The sequence below is a fragment of the Lagenorhynchus albirostris genome, chromosome 14, assembly GCF_949774975.1.
Source record: "Lagenorhynchus albirostris chromosome 14, mLagAlb1.1, whole genome shotgun sequence".
Lineage (NCBI taxonomy): Eukaryota > Metazoa > Chordata > Mammalia > Artiodactyla > Delphinidae > Lagenorhynchus > Lagenorhynchus albirostris.
This window is the reverse complement of record NC_083108.1, coordinates 76,282,316-76,303,274: the sequence shown is the minus strand read 5'-3', so window position 1 is coordinate 76,303,274 and position 20,959 is coordinate 76,282,316. Positions and strand designations below refer to the sequence as shown.

Below are 20,959 nucleotides of genomic sequence, written 5' to 3'. Positions count from 1 at the left end.
GGTTTTAAGTTGCACCCCCGAGCCGTTATATGACTACACCGAAATGCACGCAAGAGAGCATCTCCTGCATCACTTGCACTGGAAGCAGGCAGGTGCGCTCCGTATACAATGCTGCAAGCGTTTTTCATTCCTGCAACCAAAGTTTACCGCGAAACGCCCCAGGACTGAAAGGGCAGGAGATTACGCTGACCATACCGGGGGGAAAAAAAATAACGTTATCTTTTTACCTGCCCAGACGATTCGGCAGTCTCAGCGGCATCATTCTCGTGCTTCCAAGCCAATCACTCGCTCGGCCCGGGGAGCACCTGACTTCCGAGTGCTTCCGGCCTCTCCCCAGGTTCTTTCTCAGGTCGCGGCGCCCAGCGCTGAGACCCGGGCAACAACTCCACCGGCCGCACGCACACGATTGCCCGCCCCCTTCCCGGAATTTAGCCAATAGAAAGCCGCCGCTATGCAGGGACCAATGAGGAGGAGGCCGAGCGAGGCCGGCGGGTGACGCGCGAGGTGTGCAGGCGGTGTGTGGGGCGAGGTCACGTGGCGAGGCGCGGGGTGGCTGACGGGAGCTGACTGGGCTGAGGGCCGCGGGGCCGGCGCCCGCCGCGAGCCATGGGGCTGCCGGCCGCGTAGGGGCCATGCCGCCCGGGCCCCGGGCCTGTCCCGCTCCGCGCCGGGATGGTGAACCTGGCGGCCATGGTGTGGCGGCGGCTTCTGCGGAAGAGGTGGGTGCTCGCCCTGGTCTTCGGGCTCTCGCTCGTCTACTTCCTCACCAGCACCTTCAAGCAGGTCAGTGGCCGCCCTCCCTCCCCGGGTGAGGGAAGCTGCCTCTGCAGCCGCGCTGCCCGAGTGTCCGGTGCGCCGGGCCGCCTCCGGAGAGGTGGGCGTTCGTGTCCCGGGGCTGAGGACGGGCGAAGGGACCCGCCCATTTCGTTGGTAGGCCAGGGGCAGAGCTGGGACTCGAACCCGGTGCTGTGGGCCCTTACGCTGTGCTTGTTATCACCCTGAGGGCCGTCTCCTTGCCTCCTACCTGCCAGGCCGAGTGCTGAGCGGGGGCGAGCATTTCTCCCTTCTCCTCGCGGCCGTTCTGGGGGGCGGTGTCCCCGGGTTCCAGCAGGGTAACTCGAGACTGGAAAAGGTGGAGATGCCTGGGCCAGTAAGATGCCCAGCTGAGCTACGAAGCCAGCGCTGGTGTGCCTGGTTTTCATTTAATTTAGGGGCTCGGTTGTCCGGCAGGGAGACGCCTCAGGACCCACGAGGTGCTCTTTCTGTGCATAACGTGGTTGGGTGGAATTTTCCTTTCACCTCCCCATCCGCTTAGTTTTTCTTCTCTGTGCGAATTTGTGGGAGAAAAGGCAGGATTCTTTGGTGGGAAATGTTACCCAGAGCATTGTCCCTTCGTTTAGAAGTCCAGTTCAGGCGTTTAGGTTTTTAGAAAGGGTGAGCATATGCCAGGGTGTACCCGGGACAACCCTGCTTTATGCTCTTGCGCTGATGCAGTTAGAAAAGCTCCCCTTTTCATTCTCAAGGGTCATATTCGTATAAAATTTGTCAATGAATAGAAAAGAAATACTAAGTGATATGGTCACCTTAGTTTTAGGAGATTGTAAAACGGAAAGTTAGGGGACCGTAGCCCACCTCTCACCTCAGGCTAACAGAGAGGCTGAGTGTTGTAAGCCTCTTCTGGTGACTGGGATGCGTCGGTGACATTCATGCAGACTAAGTGCTTGCACTTGTGTTTTCACAACTTCGCAGACACCTGCTCATGGCCACGTGTTGTTCCTTCCCTGTCAGGTGGTGCTGTAGTGACCCCGGACTCAGCCCTCTACCTTCCTCCCAACTGACCCAGCTCATCTCTAGCACCATTGGTTTAAATACCAGCTGTATGCTGTTGCTGTTTCTAACTCCAGCCTTGACCTATCCAGAAACCCCAAGGTTCATATCCCGTTGCTTGCTTGACGTCCCTTTTTGCGTGCGTTGTCGGCTCCTCATACTTGGCCAAAGCAGAACTCCTGATTCTCCACCACCACTTCCTCTCCAGTCTTCCCAGCCTCACTGAGTGGCACTACCATTCCCCAGCCACAGATACCTTCTGCTTTTCCCTGTCTGGACTGCTGTAGTAGCCCACCAACAGGTCTCTGCTTCCTTGCTTTCTTTTTTTTTTTTTTTTTTTTTTTTTTTTTTGCGGTACGCGGGCCTCTCACTGTTGTGGCCTCTCCCGCTGCGGAGCACAGGCTCCGGACGTGCAGGCTCAGCGGCCATGGCTCACGGGCCCAGCCGCTCCGCGGCATGTGGAATCTTCCCGGACCGGGGCATGAACTCGCGTCCCCTGCATCGTCAGGCGGACTCTCAACCACTGCGCCACCAGGGAAGCCCTGCTTCCTTTCTTATTCTGCAGTCTATTCTCTAACCAGCAGGAGGAGTGATAATCTGAAAAGAAAAAAAAAAAAATCCCAGCACTCCCTTGTGTATAGTTCTTCTTTGGGTTCCTGTTGCACTCAGCTAAAACTCCAGACGCCCGTTCCAGGATCTCTGCATTGTGAGTGTTTTTTTTTTTTTTTTTTTGTCAGTTCAGGTGAGGCTAACTATTACTGCTCCAGGTCACAGCAGGTGACACAATCTCAGTGATTTCAGTTCCTTGCCCATAGTCCTGCTTTATTTTCTCTGCGGTAAGCATCACTTACTGAGCATTTCTGGATCATTTACTTGTTTATCTGTCTCCCCTCACTCTCCCTTCTAGAACGTAATTCTTTGGAGACCAGGGACCTTGTCTGTGTTGTTCGTAGAATCTCAGTCCCTAGAATACTGCCAGGCACTTCATGGGTATTCAAATATTGGTTGAACAAACAATCACATCTTTTTAATTGGGGTGACTTTTCCTTTCTTCCCAGCTTGGCACAGTCCTACTAATTTTTCCTGCCTGACTCAGATGCTGTCTACACTGTGACTTTCCCTACAACCACTTTTTTTTTTTGGCTGCACCGCGGGGCTTGTGGGGTCTTAGTTCCCTGACCAGGGATTGAACCCGGACCCTCAGCAGTGAAAGTGCAGAGTCCTAACCACTGGACCACCAGGGAATTCCTCCTACAAATGCCTTTTAAGTACTCTGGTGTACCTTGTTCTTATTTTATTTTTCCCTGTGTGTCTCTTTTTTTTTTTAAACTTGTGATCTGTGACTACAGTCCTAGGGGTGTGTGTGTGAGGGGTGATCGTGAATCCCCTGAAACTTTCAGCAACAGTTTTGTTTTGCAGATTTTTCTGGATCTGATTCCCCCACTGCCTAAGAAACGCGTTAGCTATAACCTCTCTATCCCTGCCCATCAAGCCCCTGGCAACCGCTAGTCAACTTTCTGTCTCCATGGATTTACGTATTCTGGACATTTCATATAAATGGAAACATACACTATGTGGTCTTCTTTGTCTGTCTTCTTTCAGTTAAAAGCCAGTCTTCAAGTCTCATCCATGTTGTAGCATGTATTAGTACTTCATTTTTATGTCTGAGTAACGTGCCGTTGTAGGCATCTAACACATTTTGTTTAGCCATCATCATTTGATGGAGACTTGGCTTGTATCTGCCTTTTGGCTATTATGACTAGGGCTGCCATGGACATTGGTGTACAAGGTTTTGTTTGGAAATATGTTTTCAGTTCTCTTGATTATGGTCCTAGGAGTGGAATTGATGGGTCACTTGGTAACTGTGTTTAACTTTTTGAAGAACTGCCAGGTTGTTTTCCAAAGTGGCTGCACCATTTGCAGTGAACTTTTAAGAAACTATACTTGTCAAGTTTTGAAGTAGTATCAAAGATTATCCGTAATTATCTGGAAGAGCCACGAAAATACTCCTATTTCCAACTGCACATTTGTGTGAGGTAGATTTTCTTCATAAGCTTCAACCTGAACAAGGTATTGCAATAAATTGGATTTAGAGGCAGTTGTGAGAATCCAGCTGTTTTCCGTCAAGCCAGACATTAAAAACATTTGCAGAAATGTAAAGATATTTTCTCATCTCACCAAGTATATTTTTTTGTTTTGAAAAACATTTTTCCCCCTACACACATGAAAAACTGTTGACATGTAATGGGCTCATTATTGTTATTTATTATTATTATTTTTTGCGGTATGCGGGCCTCTCACTGTTGTGGCCTCTCCCGTTGCGGAGCACAGGCTCTGGACGCGCAGGCTCAGCGGCCATGGCTCACGGGCCCAGCCGCTCCGCGGCATGTGGGATCTTCCCGGGCCGGGGCAGGAACCCGTGTCCCCTTCATCGGCAGGTGGACTCTCAACCACTGGGCCACCAGGGAAGACGTCATTATTGTTATTTTTAAACGAATAAATAACTTATTTAAATGTTTTAAGAATTGGTTTTAATTTCCAGTATGATAAATATCATTAGCCATAACCCTCATTAACTCACATACTGAAGTCCTCAATAATTTTTAAAACTGGAAAGGATCCTTGGAGCCTATTCTGACTGATGCCCCTCCTGCGTGCCTGTGAGTTTGCTGCAACTCTGCTCTATTCTCTGCTGCAGTTGCGGTCTTCCAGCACTCCTGAGCTGTGGCTTGAGGGAGTCTGCTCCATTTTGCCTAGCCTCAGGCTCCATCTGTAAGGCGCTGTGCTGTAGCACAGCTGTCTGTCTATTGGACGGGAAGACGGGGTGGGTGTGGTTAGAATTAATTGAGAAGAGGCTGTGAAAAACTCGAAAGCTTTGGAGTTTTTCATATGATCCTTAGCTCTGCTTCAGTGAGACTGTGAACTCATGGAGCAGATGTGGCCACTTTTTGCCTAGAGAATAGTTGATTATTCTCTACAGCTTTGAATTCCTGTTTTGATTTTCATGTTAATTAATGCTTTGGGGGATAGCTTAAATTGTAGGGATGGGAGCACAGGAGAAATTAGTGACCTTGGTGGGGATGCCATTGGGGGTGAGGACTGGGTGCTAGGTGACTTGGGCACATTGATTTAACAAATGTTTAGTGAACACCAGCTGCACCAGGCACTGTCTGCTAGATGATGGAGATACAGTGGGAGGCAAAGCAGATACAGTCTTACTCTCCCAGAGCCTATATTCTGTAGGGGGTGAGGGGTAGAAATGGCAAATGAGCAGAATTATTTCAGATAATAATTTGTGATACAAAGAATACAAAACAAGGTACTGTGATAGAGCGGCAAGGTGGGCCTAACTCTGTGGGGCATTTGAGCTGAGAATAGAGAAATCCGTCTTGGAGTCAGAAGGGTCCTTAGAGGTCCTCTCATGTAAATAACTGTTCTCATAGTTGTTCAAGTGGTGCAGTTCCAGAAAGTGTCAGGGCTATTTGCATAACTCCTTGAAAATATATCAACATCTTTAGCTTTAACGTAATTAAGTATGTAAATTGGTTTCAAGTTAGACGCTATATAAAGTATAATAAATCATAAGAGAGAGTTGCTAATCTGTTTTTCTGCTCTGTTTTTCACCGTATCAACAAGGTACATATACCTTTCAGAGTCTGTAAAGTGCTGCACAGGGTAGAGGAGGAAAGCAATTATCTTTAATCTCACCAAACAGAGGGATTTACTGATGATATTTGGGCATATTTTCTTTCTTCATATTTTAAAAATATAATTAGGGCCTACTGTTTCTTCACTTAACATATATGCATTTTCCCCATCTTTAAAAGCTCTTTCGAGGTGTAAGTTTTTATAACTAAAAATTTCCATGATCAGGCTATATTTATTAGCTATTCCCCAAATATTAGACATTGGGATTCCCTCTGGCCTTTATCCCCTTTTTTCTTTTACTTTTGAGAATCATAAGCGATTCTTTTAATGACAGTGCCTTATGTTTAAGTGCTTTACTGCTTACATGGGACACATCTCATTTGACCCTAATGATAACCCCTGAAAAAGAGACAGGACAGTTATTAAAATACCCCTTTTTAAATCAGAGGTTAAGTAATATACATTAGTAATAAAAACATTTCTCTAGCGCCTTGTAGTTTATGAAGAAAATTCTGGAGGCTCCTTTTTTTTAAAAAAAATAAATTTATTTATTTATTTATGGCTGCATTGGATCTTAGTTGCTGCGTGTGGGCTTCCTCTAGTTGCCGTGAGTGGGGGCTACTCTTTGTTGTGGTGCGCCGGCTTCTCAGTGTGGTGACTTCTTTTGCTGCAGAGCACGGGCTCTAGGCGCATGGACTTCAGTAGTTGTGGCATGCAGGCTTAGTAGTTGTGGCTTGCGGACTCTAGAGTGCAGGCTCAGTAGTTGTGGCACATGGGCTTAGTTGCTCCACTAGCATGTGGGATCTTCCCGGACCAGGGCTCGAACCTGTGTCTCCTGCATTGGCAGGTGGATTCTTAACCATTGCACCACCAGGGAAGGCCCTGGAGGCTCTTTGAGAATAGAGAACCTGCCTATCTTTGTCTCTGTATCTTTAACACATTGTAAGAACTTGATACCTTTGAATGAATCTTGAATTAAAAAATACACACACGCACACACACACAACACACACACACACACATATACACATACACACGGGGGGTGGTGCTCAAAATTGAGACAGCCTAGTAGGGTAGTTTCAGAAAGGTTTAAAGCCACCTGTCCAATGAAGGAATTCCCTCGGTGCCCCTTCACCACACCCTTGCAAGACTGGACCTTCAGGAAAGCGACCATGTGCTAATTCATTACATTTGCCATTATGTCTTACACAATCTCTTGTACGGTCTTTTCTGGTTGTACAACTCTTACCAGTTCTTTTGGAAAGGTCTTAAATATTCATGTTTGGAAACAAGTACAAGTGCTGGGAGAATTGCCATCCTATTTACCAGGAACACAGTAATGTGAAAGAGGTCCTTCTGGGATGCCCTTGTCCGTGAACTCTTCATTTTCTTTCAGAAGGAATAACAGGAAAGTTTGAGAGTGATGTCAAGAGCACTTTCAACCTTGTTGTGAGATCCAGTTTACTGTACTTTGACCAGCTTCTTAAGTCTTTATGGCGGTTAATTTATCTAGGGTAGCATTTCAAGTGCACTTTAGTTTGCACATAGCTTGATTATGCCGTTAATTGACACGGTCCCAGCAGAACTCATGAATTTACAGGTGGTTAAGCATTGTGCACCTAAGTGATTTTTCCCATATTCTCAAGACTTATGCATTTAAGTCCTTTTCTTGCCCCAACCAAGGAATACCGATGTTGTTTTTGTATTGATATAACCCATCCTGTTCCTGCTAGTGCCAGTTCTTTCCTATAAAAGAAACAAAAGAGAGGGGTCAGAATAGAAATGAAAGCCACCTTGAAGGACTGTTTTACCTTTAGTAAATTAAGGAACAAAATTCAATAGTGGAGTGGCACACTGTTATTTAAATTCTGGTAATGTTACAAATGGCATATATAGCTTTTGGGAAATTATCAATATTTGGCACTATTTAGCATTGACTCTACTAATAATAATTCCTACCACAAATTAAGAGAATAAGCAAAAGGTCTACATTTTTATTGCAGTGCTATTTATGATAACAGACACCTGGGGTGGGCTTAAACGTTGATCTGTAGAGGATGTTTTTACTAAATTACAGCACATCAAGGTGATGCATTATTATATAGCCTTGAAAATGTGATTATCAAGATAATGTAGGTACTTGAACCGTTTACCATCCAATTAGTGTCAAGAGGAGCTGAATGTGAAGCATACTAATTTGTAGTATAAATGCTGGGGTCAAAGGCTAGAAGTTAATATGCAGAAATAGATACAGCTTTATTCAAGTGATGGGATTGTGGGCAATTTATGTCTTTTATGTTGGCAGTCATTTTTTTTTAAATAAACTTTTAATTTTGGAGTAATTATGGATTTACAGAAAAGTTTCAAGGATAGTACAGAGTTCCTGTAGATTCCTCATTTAGTGTCTCCTGTTGTTAATGATCATCATGTTTTTAATAATTTTTTATCATTTTATTTTAAATTAAAAATGAAACTATTCCAACGATGATGAAAAATGTTAATAATCACCTATGTCCTTTCCATGTTAATGGTTTGTAGTATCTTTGCATGCATTTATCTCAGCTCTTATAAACCCATATGTATGTATTAATACAGTTATCATAATACAATGTGTGATAATATGCACATTATTTTGTAACTTGTTTCTTTCCTTAATATACTATGGACATCCACCAGGGATCTGCAGCCCTCTGTATTAAAATTATCCGAGTGCTTTAAAAATATTGATTCCCAGGTCCCATCCACAGAGCTTTTTACTCAGTCTGGAGTTGGGCTCAGGAATCAGAATTTGAAGTCCTTAATAATTTGATGTGCAAGTCAGGTTTAAGGACTCCTGCTCTAGATAAATACACATAAGTCATACGTAATTTTTAGGTAATAGCTATGGCTATCCAGTGTTTATTCACTCATTTCTCTGTGATTGGGGTTCCAGGTTTTTTCCACCACATAAACGGTGCTGTAGTAGACATCCTAGTGCACCCTTACACGTCTGTACTTTCCAGAGGCTAGGCCTCAAACATGTGTTTGCTGTGCCAAAGTAGATGTGGATTTGCATGTCTTAAATATTAATAGCTCTTCCCACATAGCTTTCCTAGAGATATCTTAGTAAGTGTATAGCTCTTTCCCATTGTCTTAAAGTATAACCTTTGCTATCAACTTTCAAGGTTAGTCCCTTTTTCTCAAACAGTGACACATGACAGATCATTCTTAATGGCAAAAGCCACAGAACTCTATTAAAATGGTAGAATGGTTAAACTATTATGTATAAAAATCCTCTTGGAGGGAGTCTTATCATTGTTTTGTTTTCCAGTGATAGATAGGTTGAAGAATCCTCTGAGAAGATGGCTCTTTCTTGCATGGCTTGTTTTTTTGGCACTCAGGCACCTTACTTAGTTTCTTTAAGAGTATAACAAAGGCAATTTGGAAAGCCCGACTGTGCCTTGGGGGCTAGGAGAAAAGATCTAAACTCTTGCCTCTAGAGCAACTCCTCACTTTGCATGTCTCGGTAAAGGGCTGGCTGGCATGGGTGTCTTTTATAAAGAAAGGTATGTTCTAAGGGTCACATACTTAGTATTTTTTCATAGAAGAAATTTGACAGTTGACATGCTTCTTCTTCCCCTGAAATCAACCTCCCAATTCAGCGTTCCCCTTAGTTTACCACTAAACTCCTTACTGCAAATGAAAGTAACCTTGTGCCCAGACCTGTCCAGGTATTGTCTGAAATGACAGTTGGAAAGTTTCTTTGAAGTTTCCTCTTCTATTTTAAAAGTGTATTCAGATTTTACATTCTATTCCACAATGTATTTGTTTTAATATAAAAAATATTTTAAATGATTTGCCATCAGAAAAATTTCAAAACTTTTTCCCTCCAAATTTTTTTGACAAAATTAATGCTTTTGTACACATTCATAACATGCACGTAGTCCAAGGGCATTTATGTAAGTCTGCCAGTTTTGAAGCATAGCCCTAATTTATTACTTCTTCCTGCAGGTTTATTTTGCATTTTTTAAAAGAAATAACATTTATTTATTCTTGGCTGCATTGGGTCTTCATTGCTGCGCACAGTCTTTCTCTAGTTGCGGTGAGTGGGGGCTACTCTTCCTTGTGGTGCGCGGGCTTCTCATTGCAGTGGCTTCTCTTGTTGCTGAGCACGGGCTCTAGGCGCACGGGCTTCAGTAGTTGTGGCACGCAGGCTCAGTAGTTGTGGCTCACAGGCTCTAGAGTGCAGGCTCAGTAGTTGTGGCACATGGGCTTAGTTGCTCCGCAGCATATGGGATCTTCCCGGACCAGGGCTCGAACTCATGTCCCCTGCATTGGCAGGCAGATTCTCAACCACTGTGCCACCAGGGAAGCACTGCATTTTTTTTCATGACTTTGGCTCAGACTTTACTCATACCAGGGGAGTGCAGATTCCTGTTGTGCAAGCTGTTTTATATTGTTTCTTTCCTATTACTGTAGTTTCTGTGAAAAAATTGGTGAAAATGCAAGAAGTGATACTTTAACCTTGTCATTTATGGTGTCTTTGTAGGAGGAGAGGGCAGTGAGAGATCGGAATCTCCTCCAGGTTCACGACCACGATCAGCCCATCCCATGGAAAGTGCAGTTTAACTTGGGCAACAGCAGTCGGCCCAGCAACCAGTGCCGGAACTCCATTCAAGGGAAGCACCTCATCACGGATGAACTTGGTTAGTCTGGCTCCCTTCCTCTCCTGCAGTCCCTGGGCCATTCGTAGGTTTTTAAATAGGGATTTTATATGCTGTCTTTCCCCCTCTTGCCCATTTCAACACTTCTCACGTCTTTGTCTTTTATATCTGACTCATCATTCAAGGTTCCCCTCAACGTCAGAGAAGCTTGGTTTGATAAGAGACACTCTCCAGAGTTAGAATTACGGTTTTAGCATTTTATCATGCGTCAGCCCCTTGACTACTTCCTGCCAGTCTCTTCCCAGCCCCAGTACTTTCAGATCTTAACAGTCTTTTTTTTCTCATTTTGATGGTGAACTCTACAAGATAAAGTTTTCCTTCTTGCTGACGTGAATCGTATCCACATAGTGTTGGCATTTAGGAAGAGAATGAATGCCCTTGTTGACTGCATAATCTCAAATGAATTATAAACACTTCCAAAATGTTTTACTGTTACTATTAAAACATCAGTCTGTTTCTTTTTTGTTATATTCACTAGTTTTATTTTTAGGTTCCACGTATAAGTGATATCATACAACATCAAAGTATTTGTCTTCCTCTGTCTGACTTACTGCACTAAGTGTAATACCCTCCAAATCCATCCACGTTGTTGCGAATGGCAAAATTTCATTCTTTTTACAGTGGCAAGATAGGGCTGGGGATTAAGAGGTACAAACTACTGTGTATAAAATATAAGCTACCGAGGTATATCAAACAGCACAGGGAATATAGCCAATATTTTATAATAACTATAAATGGAGTATAACTCTTAAAAATTATGAATCACTAAGTTGTCACCTGAAACTTATGTAATATTGTAAATCAATGATACCTCAATTAAAAAAAACAATCTGTCTGTTTTGGTGCCTTCTCCCAGAGTTTTAGTGTATAAGAAAGGCGATTCCTGTGCTCGCGAGGCGTTTGGATTAGACAGCCGCTAGAGCTCTAACCACTCTAAGACTGGCCCAGTCCCCCAAGGAGAGACTCCTGGTAATGCTCTGCCTGCATTAATTTAGCCCTTACTACATGCTGGGCACTGGGCTAAAAGCTCTCCTTGAATAACATCTCATTTGATTGTTGTAGCAGTCCTGTGAGGTGTAGGTGTTTCTGTCTTCACTTTGTAGTTGAAGATACAGACACGAAGCGGTTCAGGAACCTGCCCAAGGTGGCAGGGGCTCTTTTACAAACCATAAACGGGATACCATTATCACGCCAAGAGAGTACCACTTTTCCTTAATGTCAGCTATCCAAACAGTGGTCAGAATTCCCCGACTGGTTTACAGATTGTTTATTCCCTTTTCACCTGGTGGTTTACAATAATCTGGTTAGTTTGCAAGAGTAAAATTGGCTCTCTCTTAGAGAGGCTCAGAACAAATGGGTTATGAATGTCACAATACTGAAATTGATACAGGTAACCTTGAATCGATACCTGATGAAGCCTAACAAAATGAAGACACGTGCTATCTTCAAAATGGAACTATAGTGCTTTTTATATATCTATATTTAAAGTTTGCAACCCCAGCAAAATAATTTAAAAAAAAAAACTTTTCCAAAAAGATCTCAAAGGAATCAGAGCAGATGAGATTATTTGGGATTGAAGGAAGGAATCAGGAAAACCTCCCACCTAGATTAGAAGAGCTGGAAAATTTTGCACAAAAATGCACTGCTGACTCAACAGTGCCCAGCTCTGTTTTTAAGATCACATTGAAAAAGCAGATTAAATTGCAAGTAACGTTTGTTTTGCTTTGTTTTAACAGTAAAGTTTAGCGAAGGAAAGTTACTTCCATAAGATGACCCAGCTAGTCAGTCAGGGGCAGACCTAGGACTAAGACCAGGACTGAACTTGGAGTTCAGTGCTTTTTTCTTATAGGCTTTTGTTTGTATGGTACTCAGTGAGAAAGTGTGAAATCTTATGACTTGACTTTAATATTTAATATTAGTTATGAATGACAGTTTGTCCTTTTCTTTTGTCATAGCTAGCAAAAGAATGATTTCCCTCTGCTTAATTCAAGTGAGACAAAGACTCTCAGATTTCTTAAGTTCCAAGAACCAATCAAAAAAAATCCAAGAACCATAGGTTTTATTTTACGTCCATGAATGCAGGAGGGGAGATAAGCAGTGTAATAAAGAAAACTTGCAGGAATTTTTGCCTTTTAGCAAGCAGATGCCACCCCCACGAGTGTTGTCAGGGTGACACCTTATTCAGTAAGACAACCAGCAGAGTTACAAACTTTTCAAAGGTTAGAAGTTGGTTTCCCAGTCAGTAGCAGCACACTCTGAGGTTGTGATCTCACAGGACTCCTCATTGGAAATAATGTTTGCAGGAGTACATTTCTGATGCAAAAGGAAAAATCTTGATGGACTTTCACCAGGAGTTACAAAGACCCGCCTGGTTTCAAAGCTAAATACTTGCAGTTTGTACTGGGGAAAAACAGAAGGCCTGAGATGCTAACACTTATAACATGGAAAAGAGAAAAGGGCAGAAAGATCATTTCAACAAGTGTAATGTTTTACATCTTTCTGACACAGATCATGTGATAAGATGCTCTGTATCATTTGGGGTAGAATTTTGAGGAACATGCTGGCTTATTCAGATTTTTAATTTATAACCCTTCTGAAGGAAGTGAGTAAGAATAGTTAGGAAGAATCCCAGAAACATTTAATGTGGCATTAGAATCATCCTGTCTTAATTTAGAAGACAGAAGCCATAGTTAAAACCACAACAGCAGCGATCTGGTTCTCAGTTTTCCCCGTGTGACGTGAGGGCCCTTCTGGTCCCTTCCACTCTTATTTTAATGGTGCCTCCTGCTTTTGCACAGACTTCGTTTTCCAGTGTAATTTCTGAAAACAACCTCATGCTTTGTTTTTCCAGAGTAGTTTCTGAAAACAACCTCATGCTTCACGATGTCTCATTCTCTGAGGATTAAGAAGCTGGGGCATTTAGAATGGAATGATGTGAGGAACAGCTGCTCTGCACCTGTGTGCACCCGTGGGCCCGTGTGTGTACCTGTGGGCCTGGGCCTGCACCTGGGAGTTTCCCATGGGCCACCTGGTGTCCCTAATGGACTTGTTCTTACATTTTTCTGTCCCACTCCCAGAAGGATATAGAGAAATGTGTATTTAGCAGCTATGAACAATAAACTAGCTTTTGTGAGGAGATTCTTAAAGTTGAGTATGAATGAATGAACTAGGTTGGAGGGGGTGTGTTTAGATGATGAATGGAGGGAATTGGGAGGATTTTTCTTCCTTGGGTATTAGAGTACTCTCATTCCCTAATTCTGAGGGGTAGTTGAATCCCTGCAATGTATACTTAAAAGGAGCCTAAATCAGTTTATAAAGGTTAGGTGTGACTACTATTTTAAAAAATCCTTCAAACTACTAAATACATGGTAAGTATTTAAAAGGTATTTAAATGTAAAAAGTATATGTGGAGGTTTTTTGTTTGTTTTAAATCTAGAAGGATCTCACTTTCAGGAGTGAAAACCTTGGTTTTTTCCTCTTTTCAGATTTTTCTTTGAAAAATAATGACATTTTTTCCCAGGCATAGATGAATAATTGGCTTGCATAGGTTAGCACAGGAAAACATAGGCGATGTGTTGATTGCATCAAATATGTGACAGCAGACTAAAACGTAATTTTAGGCAGATTAGGATATATATAGCCTACTTACAAGATGGGAGTCCATGTTTCCTGTAAACTGCTGCATGCAGGAAGCAAGCTCTGATTAGACACTCTCTGATTCCAGGTTCTGTGGTCCTTAGGATGCCCCTGACTCCAGACTCTATCTTTATGTTCTTTGCATGCAGGACTTTCATTGCTGCCTCATGATCGCCCCTGGTGGGCAGGTGGGGGGACTGCTGGGTTTATACTCAGGTTAGTCTCTGACTTTCAGGTTACGTTTGTGAGAGGAAAGATTTGCTGGTAAATGGCTGCTGTAACGTCAACGTCCCTGGCACAAAGCAGTACTGCTGTGATGGCTGCTTGTCCAATGGCTGCTGCAGCGCCTATGAGTACTGTGTCTCCTGCTGCCTGCAGCCCAACAAGGTATGGAGAGTTGCTCCTTGTGCTGCATCTCCTTTATTCTTTCTGCCTGCATTTCACGAGGAGCATTAGAATCTGCTTGTGAGATTCTTCTGGAAATAGAAGGGAACCTTGTCGGTGTCAGAAATGGCTGCTGTGAGGTAGCCTTTGTCTGCAAGGAAAGGAGGTGGTTCCCAGTTCCTCCAGTGGTTCTTTGGCAGAATGGGCCATTGTATTCCTAATCAGATATCTAAAGAATAAAACATCAGCCCTCCTGCTCACTTGAGCTCCCCTCTCTCTCTCCTTCCCCTCTTCTTCCCCGTATCAGCAGTCTGTTAGTTTAGGAGAAATTTCCAAGGTTACCTTGTGCTTCTGAGTTTGGAATTTATTACAGGTACTGACTTTTGTTTCCATAGCAACTTCTCCTGGAGCGCTTCCTCAACCGGGCAGCTGTGGCATTCCAGAACCTCTTCATGGCAGTCGAAGATCACTTTGAATTGTGTTTGGCTAAATGCAGGACCTCGTCCCAGGTCAGAAGCTGTGATGCCTGTAGCTGGGGTATTTGCTGGTGGGAGTCAGGGTCTGCAGGAAAACTCGAAAATATGCACTGGGGGCTTTTGGTGGGGTGATAATGGAGAAGAGATTTAAACGACGTTGTGTGGAGCTTTGGTGGATTGATAGTACATCATCCCTTGGTATCCGAGGGTGATTGGTTCCAGGACCCCAAATCCCTAAATGTTCATATAAAATGGCATAATATTTGCCTCTTACCTACTTAAATCCTCCCGTATGCTTTAAATCATCTCTAGATTACTTACAATAACTAATACAGTGTAAATACCATGTTTTGCTTTTTGGAATTTCTTGGAGTCTTTTCAAATACTTTTGACCCGTGGTTGGTTGAATCCACGGATGCGGAACCCGTGGTATGGAGGGCTGACTGTATTTAGAATGTGAACATGAGATTTGTACAAGTTAGGGATGTAAAATATTTATATCAAATCAAGGTCTGACTAACTTGCATCTTCCCTATCTGATTAGCTTGTCTGTATTTTAACTGGAAGCTTAAAATTATTTTAAAGTCTGGGTGGAGTCCTGATAGTCCAATTCCTGAGAGAAGTTCTCTCCTCCGTCTTTGAAATTTAAGGCTTTCCAGCAACCACTCATTTAGAGTGGGTACTCATTTATTCGGGGACAAAGTTGTGGTTTATTTTAGGATTCAAGGGGATGGGGCAGGTGGGTGTTGAAAAATACACAGGTAAATCTGTAGGTTGCCAAGCTCTCAGTACTTTTCAGCACGTTGTCATTAAATGCTTTGCTCTTGGGCACTAAACACGGCACCAGCTGCTGAAAGCGTCTGAACGTCTTTGCCTTTCCATCATTCCGCATCCTCTGCTCTCAGCCTTTGTGATCTGGCGGTTGTTGGAGCTCTCTTTGTAAAATCACCAGACGTGTTTGTCATACGGGTGCTCTTCCTCTGGCTTCCATTCATGGTGTCTGCAAGACTGTCCTGGCTCCGTCTGAGATGAATGACTCATTTGTCATTCTCTGGAGCTCTTGTACCCTTTGCCAGATTTCTGTAGTCTGCCTTTGGGTTTTACGCCACTCTTTATGTCTCTGGTCTGCTCTTAGAGCATTCAGCATCACTGGGTAAATGTTTCAGGGATTATAATGAGGATTTGAAACATGAGGAAATTCCTGATGTCCTTGTTTTGCTGGAAGAGCTTTCCATTTGAATGGGCTTTAAAGGAAATGTGGAGGATGGCTGAACCCATGACTTACTTTGATTCATACTGTCATTCTGAGAAATGTTAGAAAAGGCCAAGTATTTTCTTTCTTTAACTGATAAAACCCAGGAGTTATTTCCAAACTTGAGTGAAGATGCTAAAATTTCAGACTTTGCATTTTCATTGTAAAGAGAAATTTACCAGTTGTCAATTTGCCTTTATAAGTGTCCCAAGAAAGAGAAGATTTGGCTGCATGTCTGTAAATTGGATTAATACGTACAATTTAGATGTTTAGCCTTGGTTTTAGGCTAATTAATGAATTCTAGACTAGCCAAAAACTCAAGTTGCTTGTATGAAAACAAATTGCTGAAAAATTAGCCACCACGGATGATTGTCTGTGTTAAATCACACTTTGCTTGGCCAGATGAAGCTTGTGTGGTACCGTGGGATTCGGCTTGTGTACCAGCCCTTAGGTACATAAAACTTGACGAAAGCAATTTGAAGTGCATCTCCTTCATCTCTGCAGGGTTCAGTGCCGGGGACTGAATTCCTTTGAAGCACGGGGTCAGGTGCAAAACACCCATTGGATCTTAATCTGACTTAAAATACTTTGAGGAAAATTTTTTGTCTCAAGTTATCCTAGTCACAGCTAGGTTGTTACAAAAAAAACTCACTAGTGTGCATAAAAGAAACAGTCCTGTGGTGACACTGTGTCCATTTTAATGCCCTTCATTGGCATTCTGTGCTGAGCATCTGCGTTTGCTCCAGAAAGTGCCCTGGACCCTTTTGGTGACATTTGGAGATGGACTCACCCGGGCTCCTGCAGGGAGCGTCTGCCGGACGCCGTCCTGCTCTCTCTCACGGCGCTCTTCTCTTCCCTTTTGCCAACAGAGCGTGCAGCATGAGAACACCTATAGGGATCCCATAGCAAAGTACTGCTACGGAGAGAGCCCTCCCGAGCTCTTCCCCGCGTGACGGTGAGGGAGACTCAACCCACTGGGAGGATGCGCTGCTGAAGAACTTGTAGCCTGAAGCCCTTCTCTGGTCTTCAGGAGAAGACTTGACCTTGACCACTTCTTGTGTTGTGCTCTTTGGCCTCACTCGCCCCCGGGCTTACCAGATGGACTTGTTCCGTAAAGCAGTTGGAAATGCCAGCCAGCGGGTTACATTCAAGAAAGACAAGACTGTGGGCGACCTGGTGAAGGCATCAGCACTCTGAGCGCCTCTCCTCTGCGGCTGCTCGGGGACCTGTGGGCATCTGTGTGTGTTCTCCCCGGGCCCTTCACTGTAAAGTTATTTATTGGACTTCTTTAGAGTAGTGGGAAAATTCTCATGTTTCCTATAGGAAAATTCTTTGATAGTTGAGTATATTCAAGGAGATTGTTCTTGTTGTTTTCTTGTGTTCTTGAGTTTCAAGAATGAGATCGACCCTTCACCCAGATAAAATGTTTGGTCTCTTAGAACATGCATGTTCTCTCGCGGTGGTTTGTTCTTGGTTTTGTTTTAACAGCATCTTCAAGAGTGGGCCCTGAACACCGTGTCCTGACATCTAAAACTGTCTAGAAACTCAGATGCTGCTCCCTTCTCATCCTGTGCCAGCTTCCTAGCAGCTGGCGCCATGTGCTCTCAGGTTTTCCTGGTGGTACTTGGATATGCTTGTTTACCTATGTGCATGCACCGTTTTAACCAGAAATTCTGCCTTGTTGTCCTGGAGGGTTCTGTTCTTGTTTCCACTGCCCCTGTTGAAATGACTGGTCTTCTCAGCCGTGGGACAGTGGGAGCCTCAGGAAAGTCATCTGCTGGGCGGCCTCCTCCTCTTCTGTCATGGAAACCCCATCTTAAGGCGATTCCTCAGTGGAGATACATCTCGCAACTGACTGTAAGTGGTCGTCCTTTATCGCTTTCAGCTTCGGGAGATGTAATAGGTACAGACATTTGGTTTCCCTGTGATTTACAAAGAAGAACAAAACTCAAGTTTCTGTCAGGGTGCCCTGAGAGACTCACATCTACCCTCCGTGGACATTGGATGTTCAGGCTGCTGGTCCACACGACGGAGGCGTCCTGTGTTTCTAATATGACACTAACCCTCTCTTGTCAAGGCTGAGAGTATTTGGTCCTCAGATCAAGACGTCGTGCCCCTTTTTCCTCTCCAGAGTCACATTACCGCACACTGTTCTTTCCCAGAGCCCCTCACTAACCCTGGTATTGGGCAAGGTCTTCCTTGTTCTTTTTCGGTTGTTCAGCGGTTGCCCTCAGAGCAGAGCACGAGCTTTACAGCCCACTTTCAGCATTTTTATTTCAGTGGAGCTTTTCCCTTGGGCCATGTTTGCCTTCCTGTATGTTTCTGCAGTCTATTCAATGGAATAATTTCCCTTAACTCCCTCCTGTTACTTATCTTCCCAAAGTAGTTTGTCCCCCTAAGTCAACTTTCTTAGAGGGTGAACTGTCTGGCAGTTGTTTTTAATGTTAGATCCCAGGAAATCTATTCAGTTTGCATCAGGTTTTTCAGATTCTGTGTGTGTTCACTGGTGCTAAATCAGACTGTGTGTGAAAGTAATGGACACATCTGCATGTTTCACCAGCTCATTGCTTGTGGTAACTCAGTCTCCTGGTAGTTGTCACTTTGAGCTTATTTGAACCCTTGGGCAATAACGTAGATTTACTGTGAAAACAGTTTATATCAGAGGTCAGCCATACCTGTTTATTCTGTGTTTGAATATTGGCGAGCACGTTTTGCATTTTCACTGCTTTCACAGCCTTTGCAACTTAGGTAGAGAATTAAGCTCGTTTGTTCCCACCTCGTAGATGAGGAAATGGAGTGAAGTGACTTCCCTGGGTCCCATGACGGAACCAAAACGCGACCTTCATCTCCAGCGCTGGGTCCACTGTCCTTCCCACCACCCCTCGCCAGCTCCAACGCTGACTCATCTGTAAACACTCCTCTGAGAGCATACAGATCTCGGTTGTCCAGGCCAGCAGAGGGGAGAGGTGGTATAAGTAGCCAAATTGGGTCAATAATCCAAAGGTCATTTTCATTCAGCCCTGGAATATGTTTTTCTATACTCCTAAGAGGCATGTGCGCTGTTTTGGAATGTCACGGTACTGCAGACTCTGTAACGAAGCCACCCAAGGACGTGGAACATCATGGGCCTCTCCAGGCTTCTAGCCTGGACCCCTCCCTGCTCCCCTCTCTGGTTTGTTTCTGGTTCCTTCGACTGAAGGTTTTCAGAATTAGGGACCTTGTTGTAGTTTTGTATGCCCAGAACTTAGCAAAGTGCGTGATACACATTGGATTTTAAGAGAAGATCAGAGAAGGAATGAGAACACCTTTAGTTTAGAAGAAAAATTTTTAAATTGTTATGTTTGGGGTGAAAGGTAATTGGGTAATTCAAAGCATTTCCCTCAGTTCTGAATCTTAATTGCCATGCTCATTGCTGGAGCAATAAAGATAAGGTATGTTCTAACAGGGAAAGAAGCATTCTGTAGAAAAAGGCACTGTCTCCGCAGGGCCTGGGACTTGAGGTGGCCCTGGACCTGGCGACGCTGGGGCTGGCATCCAAGGGCGAGCTCAGCAGCTCTTGGAAAAGCGGGCGATAGGATTTTAGAGCAGGGTTTGCAGTTTTTGGCCTGCTCCCGGAGCTGACTTGGAGGCTGTCCAGGGGGTGCCTCAGTTGGTGAGGCTGCAAAGGCGCTGTGGGAGCTGTGTGCAAGGTTCCGAGCAAGCTGTTCCCATTGTTGGGATTTGCAGGTAGATTGTAAATGAACAGATATGTTGCTTATTTAGTCTGCTCTTTTTTCTTTTTTAATGTTTATTGGAGTATAGTTGCTTTACTCTGTTGTGTTAGTTTCTACTGTTATTTAGTCTACTCTTCACAGGCTGGAGAGAATTCGGCCTCGCAGTCAGTAACTCCTACTTATTAAGGCATGGCCTTGGGTAGTCTTTCCTCTTCTGAGTCCCAGGCCCTACTCTGTGATATGGGATTGCATCTGCTCCTTGTGGGGCTGTTGTGAGGTGTTGGAGTGAGTAAAGGCCCAGTGCTGGGCATGAAGTCCACATCTGCAGTCCAGTGGGGGTCTGACATCACATAGTTGGCAAGGTGAGGATGGGTGGGCCCCTTGGGTGGAAGGGTGGCAACTACAGAATTCTAGGTATTATTTTTACTACTGTTTTTAGAAGAACTCATGCTAAAGATAATTTTTAAAATGCAGGTTATTCAGAAATGTGTCAAAGATGAAAGTAATAATGACCTAAAATCATGCAACCTAGAGATCAGCCCGTTTTTTTTCTCTTTCCCTCATGACTTTCTAGGCAGATATGATAATACTTTTTCTTCTTGAAAGCAATCCTCTGATGGACAGCCTTCTATGTGACATATAAGCCTATCTAATAATTTTTAGTGACCACCTGGTGTCAGTTTCATGGATATACTGTAATGTTATTAATCCCTGCTGAGGTCATTTAGCTTATTGCTGTTTTTTTTTTCTTTTTTGGCTGCTACAAATAATGCACTGATGATATGCTTTCACATACACGTTTGTATGTTTATTTGAGAATGATTTTCACCAATTTATACTCCCACCTAAACTATGTGGGGAGTGGGACTTCCCCGGTGGTCCAGTGGTAAAGGATCCGCCTTACAATGCAGGGGACGCAGGCTTGATCCCTGGTCAGGGAACTAAGATCCCACATGCCATGGGGCAACTAAGCCCGCGCGCCACAACTACTGAGCTCGCAAGCCTCAACTAAAGAGCCTGCGTGCCGCAAACTACAGAGCCCACATGCCCTGGAGCCTGCACGCCACAACTAGAGAAGAGAAAACCTGCACGCCACTACTAGAGAGAAGCCCGCCCACCACAACGAAAGATCCCATGTGCCACAACTAGAGAAGTGAAAACCCGCACGCCACTACTAGAGAGGAGCCCGCGCACCACAACAAAAGATCCCATGTGCCACAACTAAGACCTGACACAGCCAAAAATAAATAAAATAAATAAAGTATGCGAGGAGTGTCTTTTGTCATATACCTACGAACCCCTTGGTATCATTTTTTAACT

At 44.0% G+C, this 20,959-nt stretch overlaps 2 protein-coding genes across 4 annotated transcripts in view; one reads left to right on the top strand and one right to left on the bottom strand.

Annotated features, from left to right (window-relative positions):
• The window catches only part of RNFT2 (ring finger protein, transmembrane 2), a 60,443-nt gene extending 60,067 nt beyond the window's left edge, over positions 1–376 (bottom strand). For both annotated transcript variants that reach the window (XM_060170542.1, XM_060170543.1), the window contains exon 1: positions 228–376. The gene's annotated coding sequence lies outside the window, so the exon portion shown is untranslated. The remainder of the gene's footprint in view (positions 1–227) is intronic.
• Positions 377–540: 164 nt separating this feature from the next.
• The window catches only part of SPRING1 (SREBF pathway regulator in golgi 1), a 127,846-nt gene continuing 107,427 nt past the window's right edge, over positions 541–20,959 (top strand). The window contains exons 1-5 of one of the 2 annotated variants that reach the window (XM_060122068.1): positions 544–783; positions 10,004–10,160; positions 14,050–14,201; positions 14,594–14,707; positions 16,796–20,901. In XM_060122068.1, the coding sequence (XP_059978051.1) occupies positions 673–783; positions 10,004–10,160; positions 14,050–14,201; positions 14,594–14,707; positions 16,796–16,879 (618 nt within the window). In that variant the 5' untranslated portion in view covers positions 544–672 and the 3' untranslated portion in view covers positions 16,880–20,901. Of the gene's footprint in view, positions 784–10,003; positions 10,161–14,049; positions 14,202–14,593; positions 14,708–16,795; positions 20,902–20,959 lie in introns of those variants that run through there. The other variant, XR_009534931.1, reaches the window with a different exon arrangement.